Source organism: Pseudophryne corroboree, chromosome 4 (assembly GCF_028390025.1).
Source record: "Pseudophryne corroboree isolate aPseCor3 chromosome 4, aPseCor3.hap2, whole genome shotgun sequence".
Classification (NCBI taxonomy): Eukaryota; Metazoa; Chordata; class Amphibia; order Anura; family Myobatrachidae; genus Pseudophryne; species Pseudophryne corroboree.
This window is the reverse complement of record NC_086447.1, coordinates 510,055,141-510,078,217: the sequence shown is the minus strand read 5'-3', so window position 1 is coordinate 510,078,217 and position 23,077 is coordinate 510,055,141. Positions and strand designations below refer to the sequence as shown.

The following is a 23,077-nucleotide window of genomic DNA, read 5'->3' as shown; positions in this document are numbered from 1 at the left end:
AGGGGATATCTCCCAGCGTAACTTATCCTCCTGGCGGGAAAGGGTACGCCATCAGTAACTCTTTATAAATTACCAGTTTCTTAACGGGGGAACCCACACTTTTCACACACTTCATTTATTCATCTGATGGGGGAACAAAACACTGCCTGTTTTTTCTCCCCAAACCTAAAACCCATTTATAGAGGTTAAAGTCAGAAATGTATAACACATTTTTTATTGCCGGGATCAAGTCACGGATTGGATTGTGTATATGTCTCCACCTTGTCGACACTGGAGTCAGACTCCGTGTCGACATCTGTGTCTGCCATCTGAGAGAGCGGGCGTTTTTGAGCCCCTGATGGCCTTTGAGACGCCTGGGCAGGCGCGGGCTGCGAAGCCGGCTGTCCCACAGCTGTTACGTCATCCACCCCTTTTATGTAAGGAGTTGACACTGTCGGTTAATACCTTTTACCTCTCTATCCACTCTGGTGTCGGCCCCACAGGGGGCGACATCACATATATCGGCCTCTGTTCCGTCACCATATAAGCCTCCTCATTCAACATGTCGACACAGCCGTACCGACACACCGCAGACACACAGGGAATGCTCTAAACGAGGACAGGACCCACAAAAGCCCTTTGGGGGGACAGAGTGAGAGTATGCCAGCACACACCAGAGCGCTATATACTGCAGGGACTAACTGAGTTATGTCCCCTATAGCTTTATATCTATATATATATATATAATGTATACTGCGCCTAAATTTAGTGCCCCCTCTCTCTTTTTTTAACCCTTGTAGACTGCAGGGGAGAGCCAGGGAGCTTCCCTCCAACGGAGCTGTGAGGGAAAATGGCGCCAGTGTGCTGAGGAGATAGGCTCCGCCCCTTTTTCGCGGCCTATTCTCCCGTTTTTTATGGACTTCTGGCAGGGGTATTTACCTCATATATAGCCCCTGGGGCTATATATTGAGGTATTTTTGCCAGCCAAGGTGTTTTTATTGCTGCCTCAGGGCGCCCCCCCCCAGCGCCCTGCACCCTCAGTGACCGGAGTATGAAGTGTGTGAGAGGAGCAATGGCGCACAGCTGCAGTGCTGTGCGCTACCTTGGTGAAGACTGAGTCTTCATGCCGCCGATTTTCCGGACCATCTTCTTGCTTCTGGCTCTGTAAGGGGGACGGCGGCGCGGCTCCGGGACCGAACATCAAGGCTGGGCCTGCGGTCGATCCCTCTGGAGCTAATGGTGTCCAGTAGCCTAAGAAGCCCAATCCGGCTGCAAGCAGGCGAGTTCGCTTCTTCTCCCCTTAGTCCCTCGCTGCAGTGAGCCTGTTGCCAGCAGGTCTCACTGAAAAGAACAAATTCTAAGACTATAACTTTCTAAGAGCTCAGGAGAGCCCCTAGTGTGCATCCAACCTCGGCCGGGCACGAAATCTAACTGAGGCTTGGAGGAGGGTCATAGTGGGAGGAGCCAGTGCACACCAGGTAGTCTAAGATCTTTCTAGAGTGCCCAGCCTCCTTCGGAGCCCGCTATTCCCCATGGTCCTTACGGAGTTCCCAGCATCCACTAGGACGTTATAGAAACGTGACTTCCACTAGGGCCACACGTTACATGATTGAAGCAATGAAAAATGTATTGCATATCTCTGATAATACAAGTACCACTAAAAAGGGTATTATGTTTGGTGAGAAAAAACTGCCTGTAGTTTTTCCTGTGTCCGAGGAATTAAATGAAGTGTGTGATGAGGCGTGGGTTTCCCCCGATAAAAAACTGATAATTCCTAAAAGGTTATTGGCATCGTACCCTTTCCCGCCAGAGGATAGGGCACATTGGGAAACACCCCCTAGGGTGGATAAAGTGCTCACACGCTTGTCTAAACAGGTAGCACTACCCTCTCCTGATACGGCCGCCCTAAAGGAACCTGCCGATAGAAAGCTGGAGAATATCCTAAAATGTATATACTCTCACACGGGTGTTATACTGCGACCAGCAATCGCCTCTGCCTGGATGTGCAGTGCGGGCCTGGCATGGTCGGATTCCCTGACTGAAAATATTGATACCCTAGATAGGGACAGTATATTACTGACTATAGAGCATTTGAAGGATGCATTTCTATATATGCGTGATGCACAGAGGGATATTTGCCGACTGGCATCAAGAGTTAGCGCGCTGTCCATTTCTGCAAGAAGAGGTTTATGGACGCGGCAGTGGTCAGGTGATGCGGATTCTAAAAGGCACATGGAAGTATTGCCTTATAAGGGGGAGGAGTTATTTGGGGTAGGTCTATCAGACCTGGTAGCCACGGCAACTGCTGGAAAATCCACATTTTTACCCCAGGTAGCTTCTCAACCTAAGAAGACGCCGTATTATTAGGCGCAGTCCTTTCGGCCCCATAAGGGCAAGCGGGCAAAAGGCGCCTCATTTCTGCCCCGTGGCAGAGGGAGAGGAAAAAGGCTGCAACAAACAGCCAGTTCCCAGGAACAAAAGCCCTCTCCCGCCTCCGCAAAGTCCTCAGCATGACGCTGGGGCTTTACAAGCGGACTCAGGCACGGTGGGGGCACGTCTCAAGAAATTCAGTGCGCAGTGGGCCCACTCGCAAGTGGACCCCTGGATCCTTCAGGTGGTATCTCAGGGGTACAAATTGGAATTCGAGACGTCTCCCCCTCGCCGTTTTCTAAAGTCTGCTTTACCAACGTCTCCCTCAGACAGGGAGGCAGTATTGGAAGCCATTCACAAGCTGTATTCCCAGCAGGTGATAATCAAGGTACCCCTCCTACAACAGGGAAAGGGGTACTATTCCACACTATTTGTGGTACCGAAGCCGGACGGCTCGGTGAGACCAATTTTAAACCTAAAATCCTTGAACACTTACATACAAAGGTTCAAATTCAAGATGGAGTCACTCCGAGCAGTGATTGCAAACCTGGAAGAAGGGGACTATATGGTGTCTCTGGACATCAAAGATGCTTACCTACATGTCCCAATTAACCCTTCTCACCAAGGGTACCTCAGGTTTGTGGTACAGAACTGTCACTATCAGTTTCAGACGCTGCCGTTTGGATTGTCCACGGCACCCCGGGTCTTTACCAAGGTAATGGCCGAAATGATGATACTGCTTCGAAGAAAGGGAGTTTTAGTTATCCCTTACTTGGACGATCTCCTGATAAGGGCAAGATCCAGGGAACAGTTGGAAGTCGGAGTAGCATGACAATGTCTATAATATTTGTCCTATTAAAAACACGTTAAAGGTTAAAGAACACAGTACGCAATTGGCGCAAAAAGTACCGCAAGGGTACGCCCTTAACTATACCTTAAGGAATGTACTTATACTGTAAACATTTGTGCAGTGATAATGTGTAGATGTAATGCAGTGTAACCTTGTTAGCTTAAAAGCTGTATGAGCGACTATGATGCTCTGAGAACCTTTATGCATTTATAATAATCAATCAAATACCGGTCTAAGGTTCTAACGCCTTTAGTGAGAGAATGAACGTTCAAAAAGAATAATACAATACAAGCTATACACTACCAAAATAACATAGAATATCTAACCAAGTAACTAACATATAATACAATAAAGACACAAGTACGTTTAAGGGGGAGAGAGAATGGCTAACAATAACAATAAGACAATATGGTTATATGGCTGCAGAGAATCTTACACATGTGAGGAACAATCGCTGCGCAGTTAGTCAATGCTGAGAATCTTTGTGGAGAAAATACTTGAGCTTACCCATACTGGCTGTCCCTATATACACAACCCTACAATACCGCATGGGACAGAAGCTAGACTCCATTTTGGGAAAACTCCCATGATTCCAAAGACTGCAACACATGGTTCAAAGGGGGAGGAGAAAACACCCAGCAGCAGCCATCTTCTACACCTGATCACAATGTAACCACACATATCATCCTGCCATTCCTACAAACACATGCTATATTTCAGCAAGATGCACTCTATATAAAACCACTACAATCTGTTATAAATCACCATCCACAAAATTATACCAGAGATGCTATGCTACAGATTGTCTACTGTTCCAATTCATTACAGATTTCATAGAGTATCATCACCAACACATAACAATCACACAACTGCACAAGCCTCATTAACCTTAAGCCATTTGTATCTCCACTAACTACTCTCTACCAATCACTTCACAACTACTCTACCTCAAACACATATTTAAACTATTCTATGCCAATCAGCCATGTGATATTGAGATTATGATACTTAGCCTTTGTAAGGTGCCTGGTGATGATCCAGCCATGCTTCTGAGAGCCTTGTTCTGAGTGTAGCTACAGTACATCTGTCCTCTGAGGCCATAAGCGACTGAACCCTGACCTCTTCTCTAGCCAGGAACTACATTCCTGTGTGACTAGTTCCTGGGGGAGGGGTCTCTCTTGCTTTGTATATGCTGATCAGGTTCAGCCCTGAAACTACCAAAAGGGTTGTCTTCAGTTCCCTGTTCACTGCATTGTTCTAACAAAGTGATTTTTTAGCTTTTATACATATAATCATATCTATCCGCTGCAATGTCCCACAACTTCACAACAAGTATCAAATTAATCTACACACCAATCTGCTTGTTTCAATATTAAACATGACGGGTATATCTGGTTCTGTTCAAATAATACACATTCATGACATTAATTCATTAGCTAATTTTAAATCTCCATGATGTCTGGTGCTTGATATTATTATAATTATGTACTGTATGAAATAAGTGTCGAATCCATCTCTGTGCCATGTCCGTGTAAATGCGTGTGTTACCATATATTGCTGTGCTCGCTGCGCATATTTGCAAGTATAGCGACTTAAATGTGTGCAGTTTGTATGTTCTCTCTATGTAATATTTTTTGACTTTGACAAGCACTATCCCAGATAGTGCTGCGCCAGCACGGTTGGATTCTCAATATTCCAAAATCGCAGCTGATCCCGACGACACGACTTCTATTCCTAGGGATGATCCTGGACACAGTCCAGAAAAAGGTGTTTCTCCCGGAGGAGAAAGCCAGGGAGTTATCCGAACTAGTCAGAAATCTCCTAAAACCAGGCCAAGTCTCAGTGCATCAATGCACAAGGGTCCTGGGAAAAATGGTGGCTTCTTACGAAGCAATCCCATTCGGCAGATTCCACGCAAGAACCTTCCAGTGGGATCTGCTAGACAAATGGTCCGGGTCGCATCTTCAGATGCATCAGCGGATAATCTTGTCACCAAGGACAAGGGTGTCTCTCCTGTGGTGGTTGCAGAGTGCTCATCTTCTAGAGGGCCGCAGATTCGGCATTCAGGACTGGGTCCTGGTGACCACGGATGCCTGCCTGAGAGGCTGGGGAGCAGTCACACAGGGAAGAAATTTCCAGGGCTTGTGGTCAAGCCTGGAGACATCACTTCACATAAATATCCTGGAGCTAAGGGCCATCTACAATGCTCTAAGCCTAGCAAGACCTCTGCTTCAAAGTCAGCCGGTGCTGATCCAGTCGGACAACATCACGGCAGTCGCCCATGTAAACAGACAGGGCGGCACAAGAAGCAGGAGGGCAATGACAGAAGTTGCAAGGATTCTTCGCTGGGCGGAAAATCATGTGATAGCACTGGCAGCAGTGTTCATTCCGGGAGTGGACAACTGGGAAGCAGACTTCCTCAGCAGACACGACCTCCACCCGGGGGAGTGGGGACTTCACCCAGAAGTCTTCCACATGATTGTGAACCGGTGGGAAAAACCAAAGGTGGACATGATGGCGTCCCGCCTCAACAAAAAACTAGACCGGTATTGTGCCAGGTCGAGGGACCCTCAGGCAATAGCTGTGGACGCTCTGGTAACACCATGGGTGTACCAGTCAGTGTATGTGTTCCCTCCTCTGCCTCTCATACCCAAGGTACTGAGAATCATAAGAAGGAGAGGAGTAAGGACTATACTCGTGGCTCCGAATTGGCCAAGAAGGACTTGGTACCCGGAACTTCAAGAGATGCTCACAGAGGACCCGTGGCCTCTACCTCTAAGAAAGGACCTGCTCCAGCAGGGACCCTGTCTGTTCCAAGACTTACCGCGGCTGCGTTTGACGGCATGGCGGTTGAACGCTGGATCCTGAAGGAAAAAGGCATTCCGGATGAAGTCATCCCTACCCTGATCAAAGCCAGGAAGGATGTAACCGTGCAACATTATCACCGTATTTGGCGTAAATATGTTGCGTGGTGCGAGGCCAGGAAGGCCCCTACAGAGGAATTTCAACTGGGTCGTTTCCTGCATTTCCTGCAAACAGGACTGTCTATGGGCCTAAAATTAGGGTCCATTAAGGTTCAAATTTCGGCCCCGTCGATTTTCTTCCAAAAAGAACTGGCTTCAGTTCCTGAAGTTCAGACGTTTGTCAAGGGGGTACTGCATATACAGCCTCCTTTTGTGCCTCCAGTGGCACCTTGGGATCTCAATGTTGTTTTGGGGTTCCTAAAATCACATTGGTTTGAACCACTCTCCACTGTGGACTTAAAATATCTCACATGGAAAGTGGTAATGCTGTTAGCCCTGGCTTCAGCCAGGCGTGTCTCAGAATTGGCGGCTTTATCCTATAAAAGCCCTTACCTAATTTTTCATACGGATAGGGCAGAATTGAGGACTCGTCCTCAATTTCTCCCTAAGGTGGTTTCAGCGTTTCACTTGAACCAGCCTATTGTGGTACCTGCGGCTACTAAGGACTTGGAGGACTCCAAGTTGCTGGACGTAGTCAGGGCCCTGAAAATATATGTTTCCAGGACGGCTGGAGTCAGAAAATCTGACTCGCTGTTTATCCTGTATGCACCCAACAAGCTGGGTGCTCCTGCTTCTAAGCAGACTATTGCTCGTTGGATTTGTAGTACAATTCAGCTTGCACATTCTGTGGCAGGCCTGCCACAGCCAAAATCTGTAAAAGCCCATTCCACAAGGAAGGTGGGCTCATCTTGGGCGGCTGCCCGAGGGGTCTCGGCTTTACAACTTTGCCGAGCTGCTACTTGGTCAGGGGCAAACACGTTTGCTAAATTTTACAAATTTGATACCCTGGCCGAGGAGGACCTGGATTTCTCTCATACGGTGCTGCAGAGTCATCCGCACTCTCCCGCCCGTTTGGGAGCTTTGGTATAATCCCCATGGTCCTTACGGAGTTCCCAGCATCCACTAGGACGTCAGAGAAAATAAGAATTTACTTACCGATAATTCTATTTCTCGTAGTCCGTAGTGGATGCTGGGCGCCCATCCCAAGTGCGGATTGTCTGCAATACTTGTACATAGTTATTGTTACAAAAAAATCGTGTTATTATTGTTGTGAGCCATCTTTTCAGAGGCTCCTCTGTTATCATGCTGTTAACTGGGTTCAGATCACAGGTTGTACGGTGTGATTGGTGTGGCTGGTATGAGTCTTACCCGGGATTCAAAATCCTTCCTTATTGTGTACGCTCGTCCGGGCACAGTATCCTAACTGAGGCTTGGAGGAGGGTCATAGGGGGAGGAGCCAGTGCACACCAGGTAGTCTTAATATAGGAAATAGGGGGGCACCAATATTTATCTTGCCTCCGGGCAACTGGGACGAACTTACGCCACTGGATTTAGCTGCACCCTTATCTAAGCGCAGGAGGCTCCCTCTGTTTCTTGTCTAACGCTTCATTATCCTGCCATCTGGCTTCTATGACATTTTGTAAGTGTGGACTATATTTTAATATCATTCATACAATATACCAAATGTTAATGTGCATGTTTCTGCTTTCTTATGGGCATCTTGGCAAATACTATATATGTAGGGGGGTTCCTATCTAATAATCAAGGCTACAAGGGAATGGACATTGGTAAACACCTGTAAATGGAGGCCAAACTTGGGAGATTTTAGTAATTGTCTAGCCTCACCTTCAAACAACCTAATGTTTGTATGTTATTAACCACTTTCCTGGCATGGTCTCATTGTTTGCAACCACACCAGGCTGTGTGTTATCTGACCTGTTCGCAAATGATGCGACCAATCAGTAACGTAGTAGCCGGCTGCTGAAAGATATTGACCTTCCGGTCTCTCTGCATCCCTGCACTGTCTCCCATTTCTGCCTTGCTGCTGATGCAACTAGGACACATAAGGAGACTGTGCTGATTAAATTGATATGACACTTTTATACCTTAAGTGACTGAGTCTCTATATCTGTGTATGAAGTGCTACAATGTAGCATACACCGCTTTTTTTTCGAATGCAAGTTCTGTTCTGCTCAGTATACAGACTCAATCAAGTGCCATGTACCAAATTAATAAGCATAGTCTCCTGGTGTGTCCTAGTCGCGCTGCGACTAAGACGCCTTTTCGGGGAAAAAGACGCCTGACGTTAATAAAGTTACGTGGGACCAATCCGCTCACTCACACCAGGCATCTCGTGATACATGCTGGAGGAGGAAAAATGCTGGTGCACACTCGTTAGCACTAAGAACACTGATAGTAAAAAATAATTTTGATTAACCCTCAAAATTAACATGGAGTATAAGTGAAGTTCTTAGCACACATTTGCACAAATATGTGGTCCTATCCACCGTGACCAGATGACTTCATTACATGGGTCCCTAACATCTCTAATATTATCACATTATATAAATTTAACTAGGTCTTACCTTTTAAATAGAGCTATCATTAATGTGTGATCTACAGTGTAGGAACCTGTGCAAATTAAAACACCTGAGGATAAATGGGAGGGGTGCCAATACCAGAGGGAAGGAGCCTTGCCTTACAATGTACAATATATACACTGATATAGGCATATATTCAATTGTGGTCAAATTATCTAACCATGTGAAAAACAGGTTTTTTGCCCTTTTTTCGGGCGAATGCTTCGCCCTATTCAGTGTAAGCCCCGTTTTCTCAACTGGTCGAAAAAGTGTATAGGCAGCGAATTCTCCACCAATACACGGCTTTTGCCGAATCTGTGGGCGTTTTCATCCATTTTAGGGTCTGTTTTCGCCCATGCGGATTCAACAAAAAGAAAAGTAGAACCCACATGGTCAAAAATGTATTAAAAAAACGGGCGAAAACGCCCGCTATTGAATACTGACAGTCAAATTAGTGCCGGGTTTTCGGTATGCCGAAAATACAGGTACTAATTGAATTTATGCCATAGAGGGAAAAAAGGGGGGGGGGGGCAGGCACTGGCTAGCACACCGTATTACTAAAGCTAAAGAGGGGTGATCCCCGCCTGAGACTACAGAGCATCATTTTAGTAATCTATATCAAATAATCTAGAACATAAGCAGTCTGTATCCTATCGCCACAGTTTGAGGCTACATGGTGGCCACAATAGCTAGAGGTCCAGCATATTAACGATCAAACGTGCTAGGTATCTTATAGTTTACTAGTTTATGCAGTCCATAGATTCTTCAAAGAGTGAAGAGCTACAGTATATCATCAGTTCAGACTGCAGTGCAAGTGTCTAGACACAAATAGCATGTGCATAACGTTTTTGTAATCTTATGTAAAAGTACAGTATATTTCAGATCATAAATTATATAAATATGTCTTGAAATCTACAGGCTCAGCTTGTGGATTTGAAATCTGAACTGACAGAGACTCAAGCAGAAAAAGTGGTGTTGGAGAAAGAGGTTCACAATCAGCTTCTGCAGCTCCATGCCGTACAACTACAGCTTCACTCCAAAACAGGCCAGAATGTGGACTCGGGGGCCATCAAAGCCAAACTGGTAAGCAGACGCGCTGCATGGTCCACGTTGAGTAAAACAATATGCAGGCCTTTTACGCTATTATATAAAATTCAGTTGAAATATTGCTGAAGTCTTGCCTTTTCATGCTTGATTGATTTGTTTTGGCCTCTTACCATTCCTGCAACGTATTGATTAGTAATCATGGATGACACATTCCACATATGTGATGATGGTTGATTTTCAAGTAACCGCAGATTTTAACTCCTAATTATTACTGGCTGACACACAGGGCCTGCGTCTGATTTGGAAGTAAAACAAAGGTAAAAAAAGCAAGTAACTGTGCACCTGGGCTAAACCATGCCTTGTTCATGATTGCCCCTTTAAAAAACGTCCGAGTTTGACCGGCATCCCGCACGGCCGCTGAACTCCGACTTCATTACATCCCGGCCAACATGTGCAGAGATTTAGATGTGAGGTGGGGTGTGTCCAAACTGAAATCTAAATTGCAGTATAAAAATAAAGCTGTCTAACATTTGTGGGCTACATGCAAAAGCACCCACTTTTTACTTTGCACAGAAAAAATATACATGTATTTGCTCCCCTTATATTGCAAAAAAAGTTACTTGCTTTTTTTGATCTACTTCCAAATTAGGCTCATAGTATGTTGTTGTAATGGTGTTATTAATATGTTGTACATACTGAAGTAAAATGATGCTAGCTTTTTTATTTTTATTCTATTGTTATATCGTGCCCGATCTGTCTAAAGAGACTGGAGATTGCGGGGGGGATATTTAGTTGATCACGTTTAGTTGAACTAAACTAATGGGCATGGTGCAAAAATTCCTGTTTTGGGCACTCAAACAGGTCACAATTTGCTCATTTCAGCTCGCCGCCCCCGTGTGTAGCAAGCTGAAATGACGTTAGAAACAATTGATTAGCTGACGGCGGGCGCTCACTGGTACGGGAGGGGGAGAAAAGAATTGAATACCGGTAATTTTGTCTTCTGAACATTTAATATAACATTAGGCTGCGTGTGTAAGTGCAGCCTAAACCTAGGAGATTGTGATGCACTTATGTGGCCTGGACTCCTATGCTGATGTGCTCACTTGAAAGTGCAGGGCCACCACCAACACCCTTGGAAACACCACTACCCTTGCTGCTAGAGTCTGTAGCTACTAATTTATATGCCAATGCTTGGAGGTTTTTCTTTGTTTTTTTTCTTTATCTAGTAGACTATGAAATTGTAAGAACATACAGGGCATGGCTTATTGTACTTGCATAATGAGGATTCACATGAAGTAAAGGATATTACATTGAGATAATTTGAGCACTAAGGGGAGTATCCTATTAGCCACAGTAATTTTGTTCATGGAAGAAAATGGGCTTTTAACGCAAATTTTGCCCAGTCCAATTATAGCCTGTTTATTCCGTGCAAAACATTACCTATTTTTGCCTGTAAGCACGTAGGATCTGCGAAAAGCTGTGGACCTATGTGTTTTAGTGGCAGTGATACAGTGCTTATTAGGGATTTGGTTTCCCTGAAAAGTGCCGGCATCGTGGCTAATAGGATAGCCCTGGGCGAGTCAAATAGGTGCCATAAATTTACTGTAGGTAATTGTATACCGCCCAAAGTAGTTTATAGCTATTGTCTAAATTTTTTCGAGCTATTATATATCATGAGGATATTTGTGAAGTTACAATTAACCAAAATCTTAATCCTCATTGTGCATCTGCGCATTGGGCAGTTGACTGACTATGATGATGAGTTGCTGCACAGAAATAGGTGACGACCTATGTTGTAAACCAGTTCAGTAAAAGTATGTGCTGCGCTCAGCCTGGTGTTAGTTCTTCTGGTGTTTGAAAAATGCTTATGGGTATATTCAATTAGGGTCGGATCCATTCCGACAAGCATTTGTCAGAATGGATCCGACAACCCCTATTCAAATCTCATCTCAATTCGACTTTTAAATAGTCGAATTGAGATGGGGGACCCGGAGGAGGAGGAGGGGGTGGGGGGGCAGCGGGGAGACCAGCGGGGATCAGCGCTGCAGGAGGATGTCACACAGCCGCCTGACCTCACGGCAGTGTTCACCAGGCTCCAGCAAGCGTGACCTCACTTGATGGAGCCGGGTGGACGCTGCCGTGAGCGGCGCGGCTGTGAGACATCCTGCTGCAGTGCTGTGCTGTAGCGCTGATCTCCCTTGTCTGCCCGCGGCTGTCTCCCGTCTCCCTGCGCCCCCCCCTCCTCTTCTGGGTCCACATCTCAGTCCGACATTTTTTTTGTCTGACTGAGATGGTCAAAAAGGGGGCCAAAACCTGTCGGTTTTGGCCCCGTTTTCGACACAACCACGTGGATTGGCAGCTATTCCGCCGATCCACGTGCTTGTCGACAAGTCGGATTCCACGACTTGTCGAATAGGACTGAATAGGTAGAATCACGATTCGACATTAAAAAGTCGAAAACTGCCGTCTTTTCGACAGACGGCCGTTTTCGACACCAATTGAATATACACATCAGACATTAAGGGGTAACAAGTGTACTTATGCAGTATTGTGTAACGAACGATCAGTACACTAGTAAAGATACAAATTATTTTACTTAGTTTCAAAGTGACAAAAAATGTGTACACGGCTTGCAATGCAGGTTTTAAAATAACAAATGTATTATATTGCAAGCTGTGTACACATTTTTGTCACTTTGAAACTTAATAATTTGTATCTTTACTAGTGTACTGATCGTTTGTTATACAACACTGCATAAGTACACTTGTTACAAGTTATGCATCAGACATTAAGCATTTTTCAAACACCAGGCTGAGCGCAGCACATACTGTTAGAAAATCTTAATCCATTTGATGTCCTATCCCTGTGCCACCTGGAAGAACCATCGGCTGGTGTTTTAGGCTGAAACACCTGTCTTCATTTAGGTCAGGGCTTCTGAACTACCACCAGTCCTCGATTACTACCAACAGGTCATTTTTTTTTGGATTTCTTTAATCATGCACAGGTGGGTTAATGTATTTTGTTGGGTCATTAACTGCTACCTGCTACCACAGACAGAAATCCTCAAAGTATGACCTGTTGGGAAAACTTGAGGTTGAAAACCACTTTGAGGGGATTGCCTTTGCTAACACCCAAGACAAATGTATTGTGCATATGAAATTGTGCTCTTTCGGTCTTGGCAACTTATTCTATAACTTTAATTTCTCTGACGTCCTAGTGGATGCTGGGTACTCCGTAAGGACCATGGGGTATAGACGGGCTCCGCAGGAGACTGGGCACTCTTAAAAGAAAGATTAGGTACTATATCTGGTGTGCACTGGCTCCTCCCTCTATGCCCCTCCTCCAGACCTCAGTTAGTATCTGTGCCCGGCCAGAGCTGGATGCACCCTAGGGGCTCTCCTGAGCTTCCTAGAAAAGAAAGTATTTGTTAGGTTTTTTATTTTCAGTGAGATCTGCTGGCAACAGATTCACTGCTACGTGGGACTGAGGGGAGAGAAGCGAACCTACCTGCTTGCAGCTAGCTTGGGCTTCTAAGGCTACTGGACACCATTAGCTCCAGAGGGATCGAACACAGGCCCAGTCCTCGGTCGTCCGGTCCCGGAGCCGCGCCGCCGTCCCCCTTGCAGAGCCAGAAGAACGAAGAGAAGTTGAAAATCGGTGGCTGAAGACTACGGTCTTCATTAAGGTAGCGCACAGCACTGCAGCTGTGCGCCATTGCTCCCTTAGCACACCACACACTCCGGTCACTGATGGGTGCAGGGCGCTGGGGGGGGGGCGCCCTGGGCAGCAATTAGATTACCTTACTTGGCGAAAAGCACATAATACAGTCTGATAAACTGTATATGTGCATTAACCCCCACCATTAAAGTACATAAAAGGACAGAAGCCCGCCGCTGAGGGGGCCGGGCCTTCTTCCTCAGCACACCGGCGCCATTTTCTCTTCACAGCTCAGCTGGAAGGAAGCTCCCCAGGCTCTCCCCTGCAGTATCCTGGTACACAAAGGGTAAAAAAGAGAGGGGGGGCACATAAACTTAGGCGCAAAACTGTGTATATAAGCTGCTATAGGGGAAAAATCACTCAGTATAGTGTACATCCCTGTATTATATAGCGCTGTGGTGTGTGCTGGCATACTCTCTCTCTGTCTCTCCAAAGGGCCTGGTGGGGGAACTGTCTTCAAATAGAGCATCCCCTGTGTGTGTGGTGTGTCGGTACGCGTGTGTCGACATGTCTGAGGTAAAAGGCTCCTCTAAGGAGGTGATAGAGCGGATATGTGTGTGGGAGGGTGTCTCCGTCGACAACGCCGACACCTGTTTGGATATGTGTAAGTGCTGAGGTAAAATGATTGCACAAAAGGTTAGGGAACAGAAAGGAAATCTACCCTGGTCTGTCCCTATGTCACAGAGTCCTTCAGAGTCTCTCTATGTTCACTATCCAAAAAAACAAAGTATCGACACGGAGTTTAACTCCACTGTCGATTACGATAATGCAAAGTTACAGCCAAGAGGGCTAAAAGATATTCAATATATGATTATTGGAATAAAAGATGATTTGCATATCACTGATGACTCATCTGTCCCTGACACGAGAGTACACATGTTAAGGGGAAGAATGCTGAGGTAAATTTCCCTCCTCTCATGAGGAAAAAGAGCGGGAATCTCCAGACAAGAGATGGCAGCTTCCCACAAGAGAATTCTCAAGCTGTATCCTTTCCCCACTAGGGCCAGGATGTTTTGAGAATCTTCCCCTTGGGTGTCCTGTTTGCACTAGCTATTCTCAGGGATCCTGCAGATAGTGTGCACATTCTAGTATACTACCCAGACCGGCGATTGTGTCGGCATGGGTTTATAGCGCTGTGGCAGCGTGGACAGGTACCTTATCAGCAGAGATTGAGACCCTAGTATGCGTATAAATATTTTAAGATGCTGTCTTAAGTGATGGATATATAATTATAAAGCATGCCCAAAGGGACATGAGTATACTGGGTCCTAGAGACAAAGCTATGTCGATTTCTGCTTGACGTGTCCTGTAGAATATACATTGGACAGATGATGCCGACTTAAGAGGCATATGGAAGGCTGAGGATTGTGTGGAGAAAGGTTTTCGGGCCTGGTCTCCACAGCTATAGCTGGTAATTCTGATTTCTTTGACGTCCTAAGTGGATGCTGGGACTCCGTAAGGACCATGGGGAATAGCGGCTCCGCAGGAGACTGGGCACAACTAAAGAAAGCTTTAGGACTACCTGGTGTGCACTGGCTCCTCCCACTATGACCCTCCTCCAGACCTCAGTTAGAATCTTGTGCCCGGCTGAGCTGGATGCACACTAGGGGCTCTCCTGAGCTCCTAGAAAGAAAGTATATTTAGTTTTTTTATTTTACAGTGAGATCTGCTGGCAACAGACTCACTGCAGCGAGGGACTAAGGGGAGAAGAAGCGAACCTACCTAACAGGTGGTAGTTTGGGCTTCTTAGGCTACTGGACACCATTAGCTCCAGAGGGATCGACCGCAGGACCCGACCTTGGTGTTCGTTCCCGGAGCCGCGCCGCCGGCCCCCTTACAGAGCCAGAAGCAAGAAGTGTTCCGGAAAATCGGCGGCAGAAGACTTCTGTCTTCAACAAGGTAGCGCACAGCACTGCAGCTGTGCGCCATTGCTCCTCATGCACACCTCACACTCCGGTCACTGATGGGTGCAGGGCGTTGGGGGGGGGGGGGGGGCGCCCTGAGGGCAATATAAGACACCTTGGCTGGCAAATCATCACAATATATAGTCCCAGGGCTATATATGTGATAAATTACCCCTGCCAGAATCCATAAAAAAGCGGGAGTCTGCCGAAAAAGGGGCGGGGCTTCTCCCTCAGCACACTGGCGCCATTTTTTCTTCACAGTGCAGCTGGAAGACAGCTCCCCAGGCTCTCCCCTGTAGTTTTCAGACTCAAAGGGTTAAAAAGAGAGGGGGGGGCACTAAATTTAGGCGCAATATATGTATACAAGCAGCTATTGGGGGAAAAAATCACTCAGTTATAGTGTTAATCCCTGCATTATATAGCGCTTTGGTGTGTGATGGCATACTCTCTCTCTGTCTCCCCAAAGGACTTTGTGGGGTCCTGTCCTCAGTCAGAGCATTCCCTGTGTGTGTGCGGTGTGTCGGTACGGCTGTGTCGACATGTTGGATGAGGAAGGTTACGTGGAGGCGGAGCAGAGGCCGATAAATGGGATGTCGCCCCCTGAGGGGCCGACACCAGAGTGGATGGATAGGTGGAAGGTATTAACCGACAATGTCAACTCCTTACATAAAAGGCTGGATGACGTAACCGCTGTGGGACAGCCGGCTTCTCAGCCCGCGCCTGCCCAGGCGTCTCAAAGGCCATCAGGGGCTCAAAAAAACGCCCGTTACCTCAGATGGCAGACACAGATGTCGACACGGAGTCTGACTCCAGTGTCGACGAGGTTGAGATATATATACACAATCCACTAGGAACATCCGTTACATGATCTCGGCAATGAAAAATGTGTTACACATTTCTGACATGAACCCAAGTACCACATAAAAGGGGTTTTATTTTTGGGGAGAAAAAGCAGCCAGTGTTTTGTTCCCCCATCAGATGAGTGAATGAAGTGTGTAAAGAAGCGTGGGTTCCCCCGATAAGAAACTAGTAATTTCTAAAAAGTTACTGATGGCATACCATTTCCCGCCAGAGGATAGGTCACGTTGGGAGATATCCCCTAGGGTGGATAAGGCGCTCACACGTTTGTCAAAAAAGGTGGCACTGCCGTCTTAGGATACGGCCACCTTGAAGGAGCCTGCTGATAAAAAGCAGGAGGCTATCCTGAAGTCTGTATATACACACTCAGGTTCTATACTGAGACCTGCAATTGTCTCAGCATAAATAGTGCTGCTGCAGCGTGGTCTGATACCCTGTCAGATAATATTAATACCCTAGACAGGGATAATATTTTGCTAACATAGAGCAGATTAAAGACGTCGTCTTATATATGAAGGATGCACAGAGGGATATTTGCCGGCTGGCATCCAGAATTAATGCAATGTCCATTCTGCCAGGAGGGTATTAGAAACCCTGCAGTGGACAGGTGATGCTGCCTTTAAAAGGCACATGGAGATTCTGCCTTATAAGGGTGAGGAATTGTTTGGGGATGGTCTCTGGGACCTCGTATCCACAGCAACAGCTGGGAAGAAATTTTTTTACCTCAGGTTTCCTCACAGCCTAAGAAAGCACCGTATTTTCAGGTACAGTCCTTTCGGCTTCAGAAAAGCAAGCGGGTCAAAGGCGCTTCCTTTCTGCACAGAGACAAGGGAAGAAGGAAAAAGCTGCACCAGGCAGCCAGTTCCCAGGATCAAAAAATCTTCCCCCGCTTCCTCTGAGTCCACCGCATGACGCTGGGGCTCCACAGGTGGAGACAGGTGCGGTGGGGGCGTGTCTCGGGAACTTCAGGGACCAGTGGGCTTGCCCACAGGTGGATCCCTAGGTTCTGCAAGTAGTATCACAGGGATACAGGCTGGAGTTCAAGGCGACTCCCCCTCGCCGTTACCTCACATCAGCCTTGCCTGCTGCCCTCGGAGAAAGGTAGTACTGGCGGCAATTCACAAGCTGTACTTCCAGCAGGTGAAATCAAGGTACCCCTCCTTCAACAGGGCCGGGGTTACTATTCCAAAATGTTGTGGTACCGAAACCAGACGGTTCGGTGAGACCCATTCTAAAATTGAAATCCTTGAACACTTTTATACGAAGGTTCAAGTTCAAAATGGAATCGCTCAGGGCGATTATTGCAAGCCTGGAGAATTTCAGGGTATCACTGGACATCAAGGATGCTTACCTGCATGTCCCTATTTACCCTCTTCACCAGGAGTACCTCAAAATTGTGTTACAGGATTGTCATTACCAATTCCAGACGTTGCCGTTGGTCTGTCCCCGGCACCGAGGGTATTTACCAAGGTAATGGCCAAAATAATTATCCTGTACTTGGACGATCTCCTTATAAAGGCGAGGTCCAGGGAGCAGTTGTTCGTCAGAGTAGCACTATCTCGGGAAGTGCTACAACAACACGGCTGGATTCTGAATAGTCCAAAGTCGCAGCTGGTTCCTACGACGCGTCTACTGTTCCTGGGTATGGTTCTGGACACAGAACAGGAAAAAAGGGTTTCTCCCGGAGAAGTCCAAGGAGTTGTCGTCTCTAGACATAGACCTCCTAATACAAACACAGGTGTCGGTGCATCAATGCACGCGAGCCCTGGGAAAGATGGTAGCTTCTTACGAAGAAATTCCATTCGCCAGGTCCCATGCAAGGATCTTCCAGTGGGATCTGTTGGACAAGTGGTCCGGGTCGCATCTTCAGATGCATCGGCGGATAACCCTGTCTCCAAGGGCCAGGGTGTCGCTGTTGTGGTGGCTGCAGAGTGCTCATCTTCTAGGGGGCCGCAGATTCGGCATACAGGACTGGGTCCTGGTGACCACGGATGCCAGCCTTCGAGGCTGGGGGGCAGTCACACAGGGAAGGAACTTCCAAGGACTATGGAAAAGTCAGGAGACTTCCCTACACATAATTATTCTGGAACTAAGGGCCATTTACAATGCTCTAAGTCAGGCTTCAACACCGGCCGGTGCTGATCCAGTCAGACAACATCACGGCGGTCGCTCATGTAAACCGACAGGGCGGCACAAGAAGCAGGATGGCGATGGCAGAAGCCACAAGGATTCTCCGATGGGCGGAAAATCATGTGTTAACACTGTCAGCAGTGTTCATTCCCGGAGTGGACAACTGGGAAGCAGACTTTCTCAGCAGACACGACCTCCACCCGGGAGAGTGGGGACTTCATCCAGAAGTCTTCCAAATGATTGTACACCGTTGGGAAAGGCCACAGGTGGACATGATGGCGTCCCGCCTCAACAAAATGCTACAAAGATATTGCGCCAGGTCAAGGGACCCTCAGGCGATAGCTGTGGACGCTCTGGTAACACCGTGGGTGTACCAGTAGGTGTATGTGTTCCCTTCTCTGCCTCTGTTACCCAGGGTAATGAGAATAATAAGAAGGAGAGGAGTAAGAACTATACTCATTGGTCCGGATTGGCCAAGAAGAGCTTGGTAACCAGAACTCCAAGAAATGATCTCAGAGGACCCATGGCCTCTGCCGCTCAGACAGGACCTGCTGCAGCAGGGGGCCTGTCTGTTCCAAGACGTACCGCGGCTGCGTTTGAAGGCATGGCGGTTGAACGCCGGATCCTGAAGGAAAAGGGCATTCCGGAGGAAGTTATCCCTACGCTAATTAAAGCTAGGAAAGAAGTGTACGCAAACCATTATCACCGCATATGGCGGAAATATGTTGCGTGCTGTGAGGCCAGGAAGGCCCCAAAGGAGGAATTTCAGCTAGGTCGATTTCTGCACTTCCTACAGTCAGGGGTGACTATGGGCCTAAAATTGGGTTCCATTAAGGTCCAAATTTCGGCTCTATCGATTTTCTTCCAAAAATAGAACTGGCTTCACTGCCTGAAGTTCAGACTTTTGTTAAGGGAGTGCTGCATAGTCAGCCCCGTTTGTGCCTCCAGTGGCACCGTGGGATCTCAACGTGGTGTTGGATTTCCTGAAGTCGCATTGGGTCGAGCCACTTAAATCCGTGGAGCTAAAATACCTCACGTGGAAAGTGGTCATGCTGTTGGCCTTGGCGTCGACCAGGCGTGTATCAGAATTGGCGGCTTTGTCATGCAAAAGCCCTTATCTAATTTTTTTATATGGATAAGGCGGAATTGATGACTCGTTCCCAATTCCTTCCTAAGGTGGTATCAGTTTTCATGTGAACCAACCTATTGTGGTGCCTGCGGCTACTTGGGACTTGGAGGATTCCAAGTTACTGGACGTAGTCAGGGCCCTGAAAAGTATATGTTTCCAGGACAGCTGGAGTCAGGAAGACTGACTCGCTATTTATCCTGTATGCACCCAACAAGCTGGGTGCTCCTGCTTCTAAGCAGACTATTGCTCGCTGGATCTGTAGCACGATTCAGCTTGCACATTCTGTGGCTGGACTGCCGCACCCTAAATCTGTAAAAGCCCATTCCACGAGGAAAGTGGGCTCTTCTTGGGCGGCTGCCCGAGGGGTCTCGGCTTTACAACTTTGCCGAGCTGTTACTTGGTCGGGTTCAAACATTTTTGCAAGAGTCTACAAGTTTGATACCCTGGCTGAGGAGGACCTAGAGTTTGCTCATTCGGTGCTGCAGAGTCATCCGCACTCTTCCGCCCGTTTGGGAGCTTTGGTATAATCCCCATGGTCCTTACGGAGTCCCAGCATCCACTTAGGACGTCAGAGAAAATAAGATTTTACTCACCGGTAAATCTATTTCTCGTAGTCCGTAGTGGATGCTGGGCGCCCATCCCAAGTGCGGATTGTCTGCAATACTTGTTTATAGTTATTGCCTAACTAAAGGGTTATTGTTGAGCCATCTGTTGAGAGGCTCAGGTATATTTCATACTGTTAACTGGGTATAGTATCACGAGTTATACGGTGTGATTGGTGTGGCTGGTATGAGTCTTACCCGGGATTCAAAATCCTACCTAATTGTGTCAGCTTTTCCGGGCACAGGATCCTAACTGAGGTCTGGAGGAGGGTCATAGTGGGAGGAGCCAGTGCACACCAGGTAGTCCTAAAGCTTTCTTTAGTTGTGCCCAGTCTCCTGCGGAGCCGCTATTTCCCATGGTCCTTACGGAGTCCCAGCATCCACTACGGACTACGAGAAATAGATTTACCGGTGAGTAAAATTTTATTATTTTGCCTTATATTCCTGCACAGCCTAGGAAAGCACGACACTATTAAATGCAGCTTTTCGAATAAAGAAATAAGAAAGTCTGAGGTGCGTCCTTTCTTGTCAGAGCCGGGGGCAGAGGAAAGAAGCTGTACAACACAGCTAGTCCCCAGGAACAGAAGTCCTCCCCGGCCTCTACAAAAATCCACCGCATGTCGCTGGGGCTCCACAGGCGGAGCTAGGCCCGGTGGGGACACGCCTTCGTAAGTTCAACCACAAGTGGGTTCACTCCCTGTTAGATCCCTGGGCAATAGAAATTGTGTCGCAGGGATACAGGCTGGACTGTGAGAAGATGCCCCCTCACCGAGGACCCGGCGGGCTTCCCCGCAAGAGAGGGAGCCAGTGTTAACTGCAATTCGTAAATTGTATCTTCAACAGGTGGTGGTCAAGGGTCCCCTCCTTCAACAAGAGGGTGTTATTATTCGACCATGTTCGGTTAGACCCGTATTGTATTAAAATCCCTGAACATATACCTGAAAAGGTTCAGGTTCAAGATGGAATCGCTAAGAGCGGTCATTGCAAGCCTGAAATGAATCGGGACATAAGGGATGCATACCTTCGTGTCCCCATTTATCCACCTCATCAGGCGTACCTCAGAATTGCGGTACGGGATTGTCATTACCAATTTCACCAAGGTAATGGCGGATATGATGGTGCTCCTGCGGAAGCAAGGTGTCACTATTATCACATACTTGGATGATTTCCTCATAAAAGCGAGATCAAGAGAGCAGTTGCTGGACAGCGTATCACCTTCTCTGGAAGTGAAACGGCAACACGACTGGATTCTATATATTCCGAAGTCGCAGTTGGTTCCTACAGCTCATCTGCCTCGCCTAGGCATGATCCTAGACACAGACCAGAAGAGGGTTTATCTCCCGATAGAGAGAGCTCAGGAGCTCATGACACTGGTCAGGAATCCATTGAAAACCAAAACAGGTGTCAGTGCATCACTGCACTCAAGTCTTGGGAAGGATGATGGCATCATACGAGGCCATCCCCTTCGGCTGGTTCCATGCAAGGACAATGGAACTTACTGGACAAGTGGTCCGGATCACATCTTCAGATGCATCGGTTAATCACCCTATCCCCCAGGGCCAGGGTGTCTCTCCTGTGGTGGCTGCGGAGTGCTCACCTTCTCGAGGGCCGCAGATTCGGCATTCAGGACTGGGTCCTGGTGACCACGGATGCAAGCCTCCGAGGGTGGGGGGCAGTTACACAGGGATGAAAATTCCAAGGTTTGTGGTCAAGCCAACAGACTTGCCTTCACATCAATATCCTGGAACTAAGGGCCATATACAACGCCCTAAGTCAAGCGGATTCCTGCTTTGCGACCAACCGGTTCTGATCCAGTCAGACCGCAGGGGCTCATGTAAACCGCCAGGGCGGCACAAGGAGCAGGGTGGCGAGGGTAGAAGCCACCAGAATTCTTCGCTGGGCGGAGAATCAAGTAAGCGCACTGTCAGCAGTGTTCATTCCGGGAGTGGACACGACCTCCACCCGGGAAAGTGGTGACTTCATCAGGAAGTCTTCACGCAGTTTTGCAAATTGATGGAAACTGCCTCAGGTGGACTACATGGCGTCCCACCTCAATAAAAAGATAAAAAAGGTTTTACGCTGGGTCAAGGGACCCTCAGGCGATAGCTGTGGTCGCACTAGTAACACCGTGGGTGTTCCAGTCGGTCTATATATTCCCTCCTCTTCCTCTCAGACCCAAGGGCTGAGAATTGTAATAAACGGAGGAGTGTGAACAATATTCTTTGCTCCGGATTGGCCAAGAAGGACTCTGTACCCGGAACTGCAAGAAATACTCTCAGAGGACCCATGGCCTTTGCCTCTCAGTCAGGACATGTTGCAACAGGGACCCTGTCTGATCCAAGACTTACCGCGGCTGCGTTGGACGGCATGGCGGTTGAACGCCGGATCCTAGCGGAAAAGGGCATTCCGGATGCAGTTATTCCTACGCTGATAAAGGCTAGGAAAGACGTGACAGCAAGACTTTTTCACTGTATATGGCGAAAATAGGTTGCTTGGTGTGTGGCCGGGAAGGCCCTACAGAGGAATTCCAGGGGGGTCGATTCCTGCACTTCCTATAGTCAGGAGTGACTATGGGCCTAAAATTAGGATCCATAAAGGCCAAGATTTCGGCCCTATCCCTTTTTCTCTCAAAAAGAACTGGCTTCACTGCCTGAAGTTCGGACGTTGTTACAGGGGTGCTGCATATTCAGCCCCTTTTGTGCCTCCAGTGGCACCTTGGGATCTTAACGTGTGTCGGATTCCTAAAATCCCACTGGTTTGAGCCACTTAAGACCATGGAGCTAAAATATCTTACGTGGAAAGTGGTCATGCTTTTGGCCTTAGCTTGGACTAGGCGTGTGTCAGAATTGGCGGCTTTGTCATGTAAAAGCCCATATCTCTTCTTCCATATGGAAAGGGCAGAATGGAGGGCTCGTCCCCAATTTCTCCCTAAGGTGGTATCTTCGTTTAATTTGAACCAGCCTATTGTGGTGCCTGCGGCTACTAGGGACTTGGAGGATTCCAAGTTGCTGGACGTAGTCCGGGCCCTGAAACTTTGTTTCCAGGACGGCTAGAGTCAGAAAAACTGACTCGCTATTTATCCTGCATGCACCCAAGAAGCTGGGTGCT

The 23,077-nt window shown here is 47.5% G+C and overlaps 1 protein-coding gene across 4 annotated transcripts in view; it reads left to right on the top strand.

Moving 5' to 3' along the window:
- The window catches only part of GOPC (golgi associated PDZ and coiled-coil motif containing), a 146,890-nt gene that overhangs the window by 24,122 nt on the left and 99,691 nt on the right, over positions 1-23,077 (top strand). For all 4 annotated transcript variants that reach the window (XM_063917211.1, XM_063917212.1, XM_063917214.1 and 1 more), the window contains exon 2: positions 9,501-9,665. In XM_063917211.1, coding sequence (XP_063773281.1) covers positions 9,501-9,665 — 165 coding nt within the window. The remainder of the gene's footprint in view (positions 1-9,500; positions 9,666-23,077) is intronic.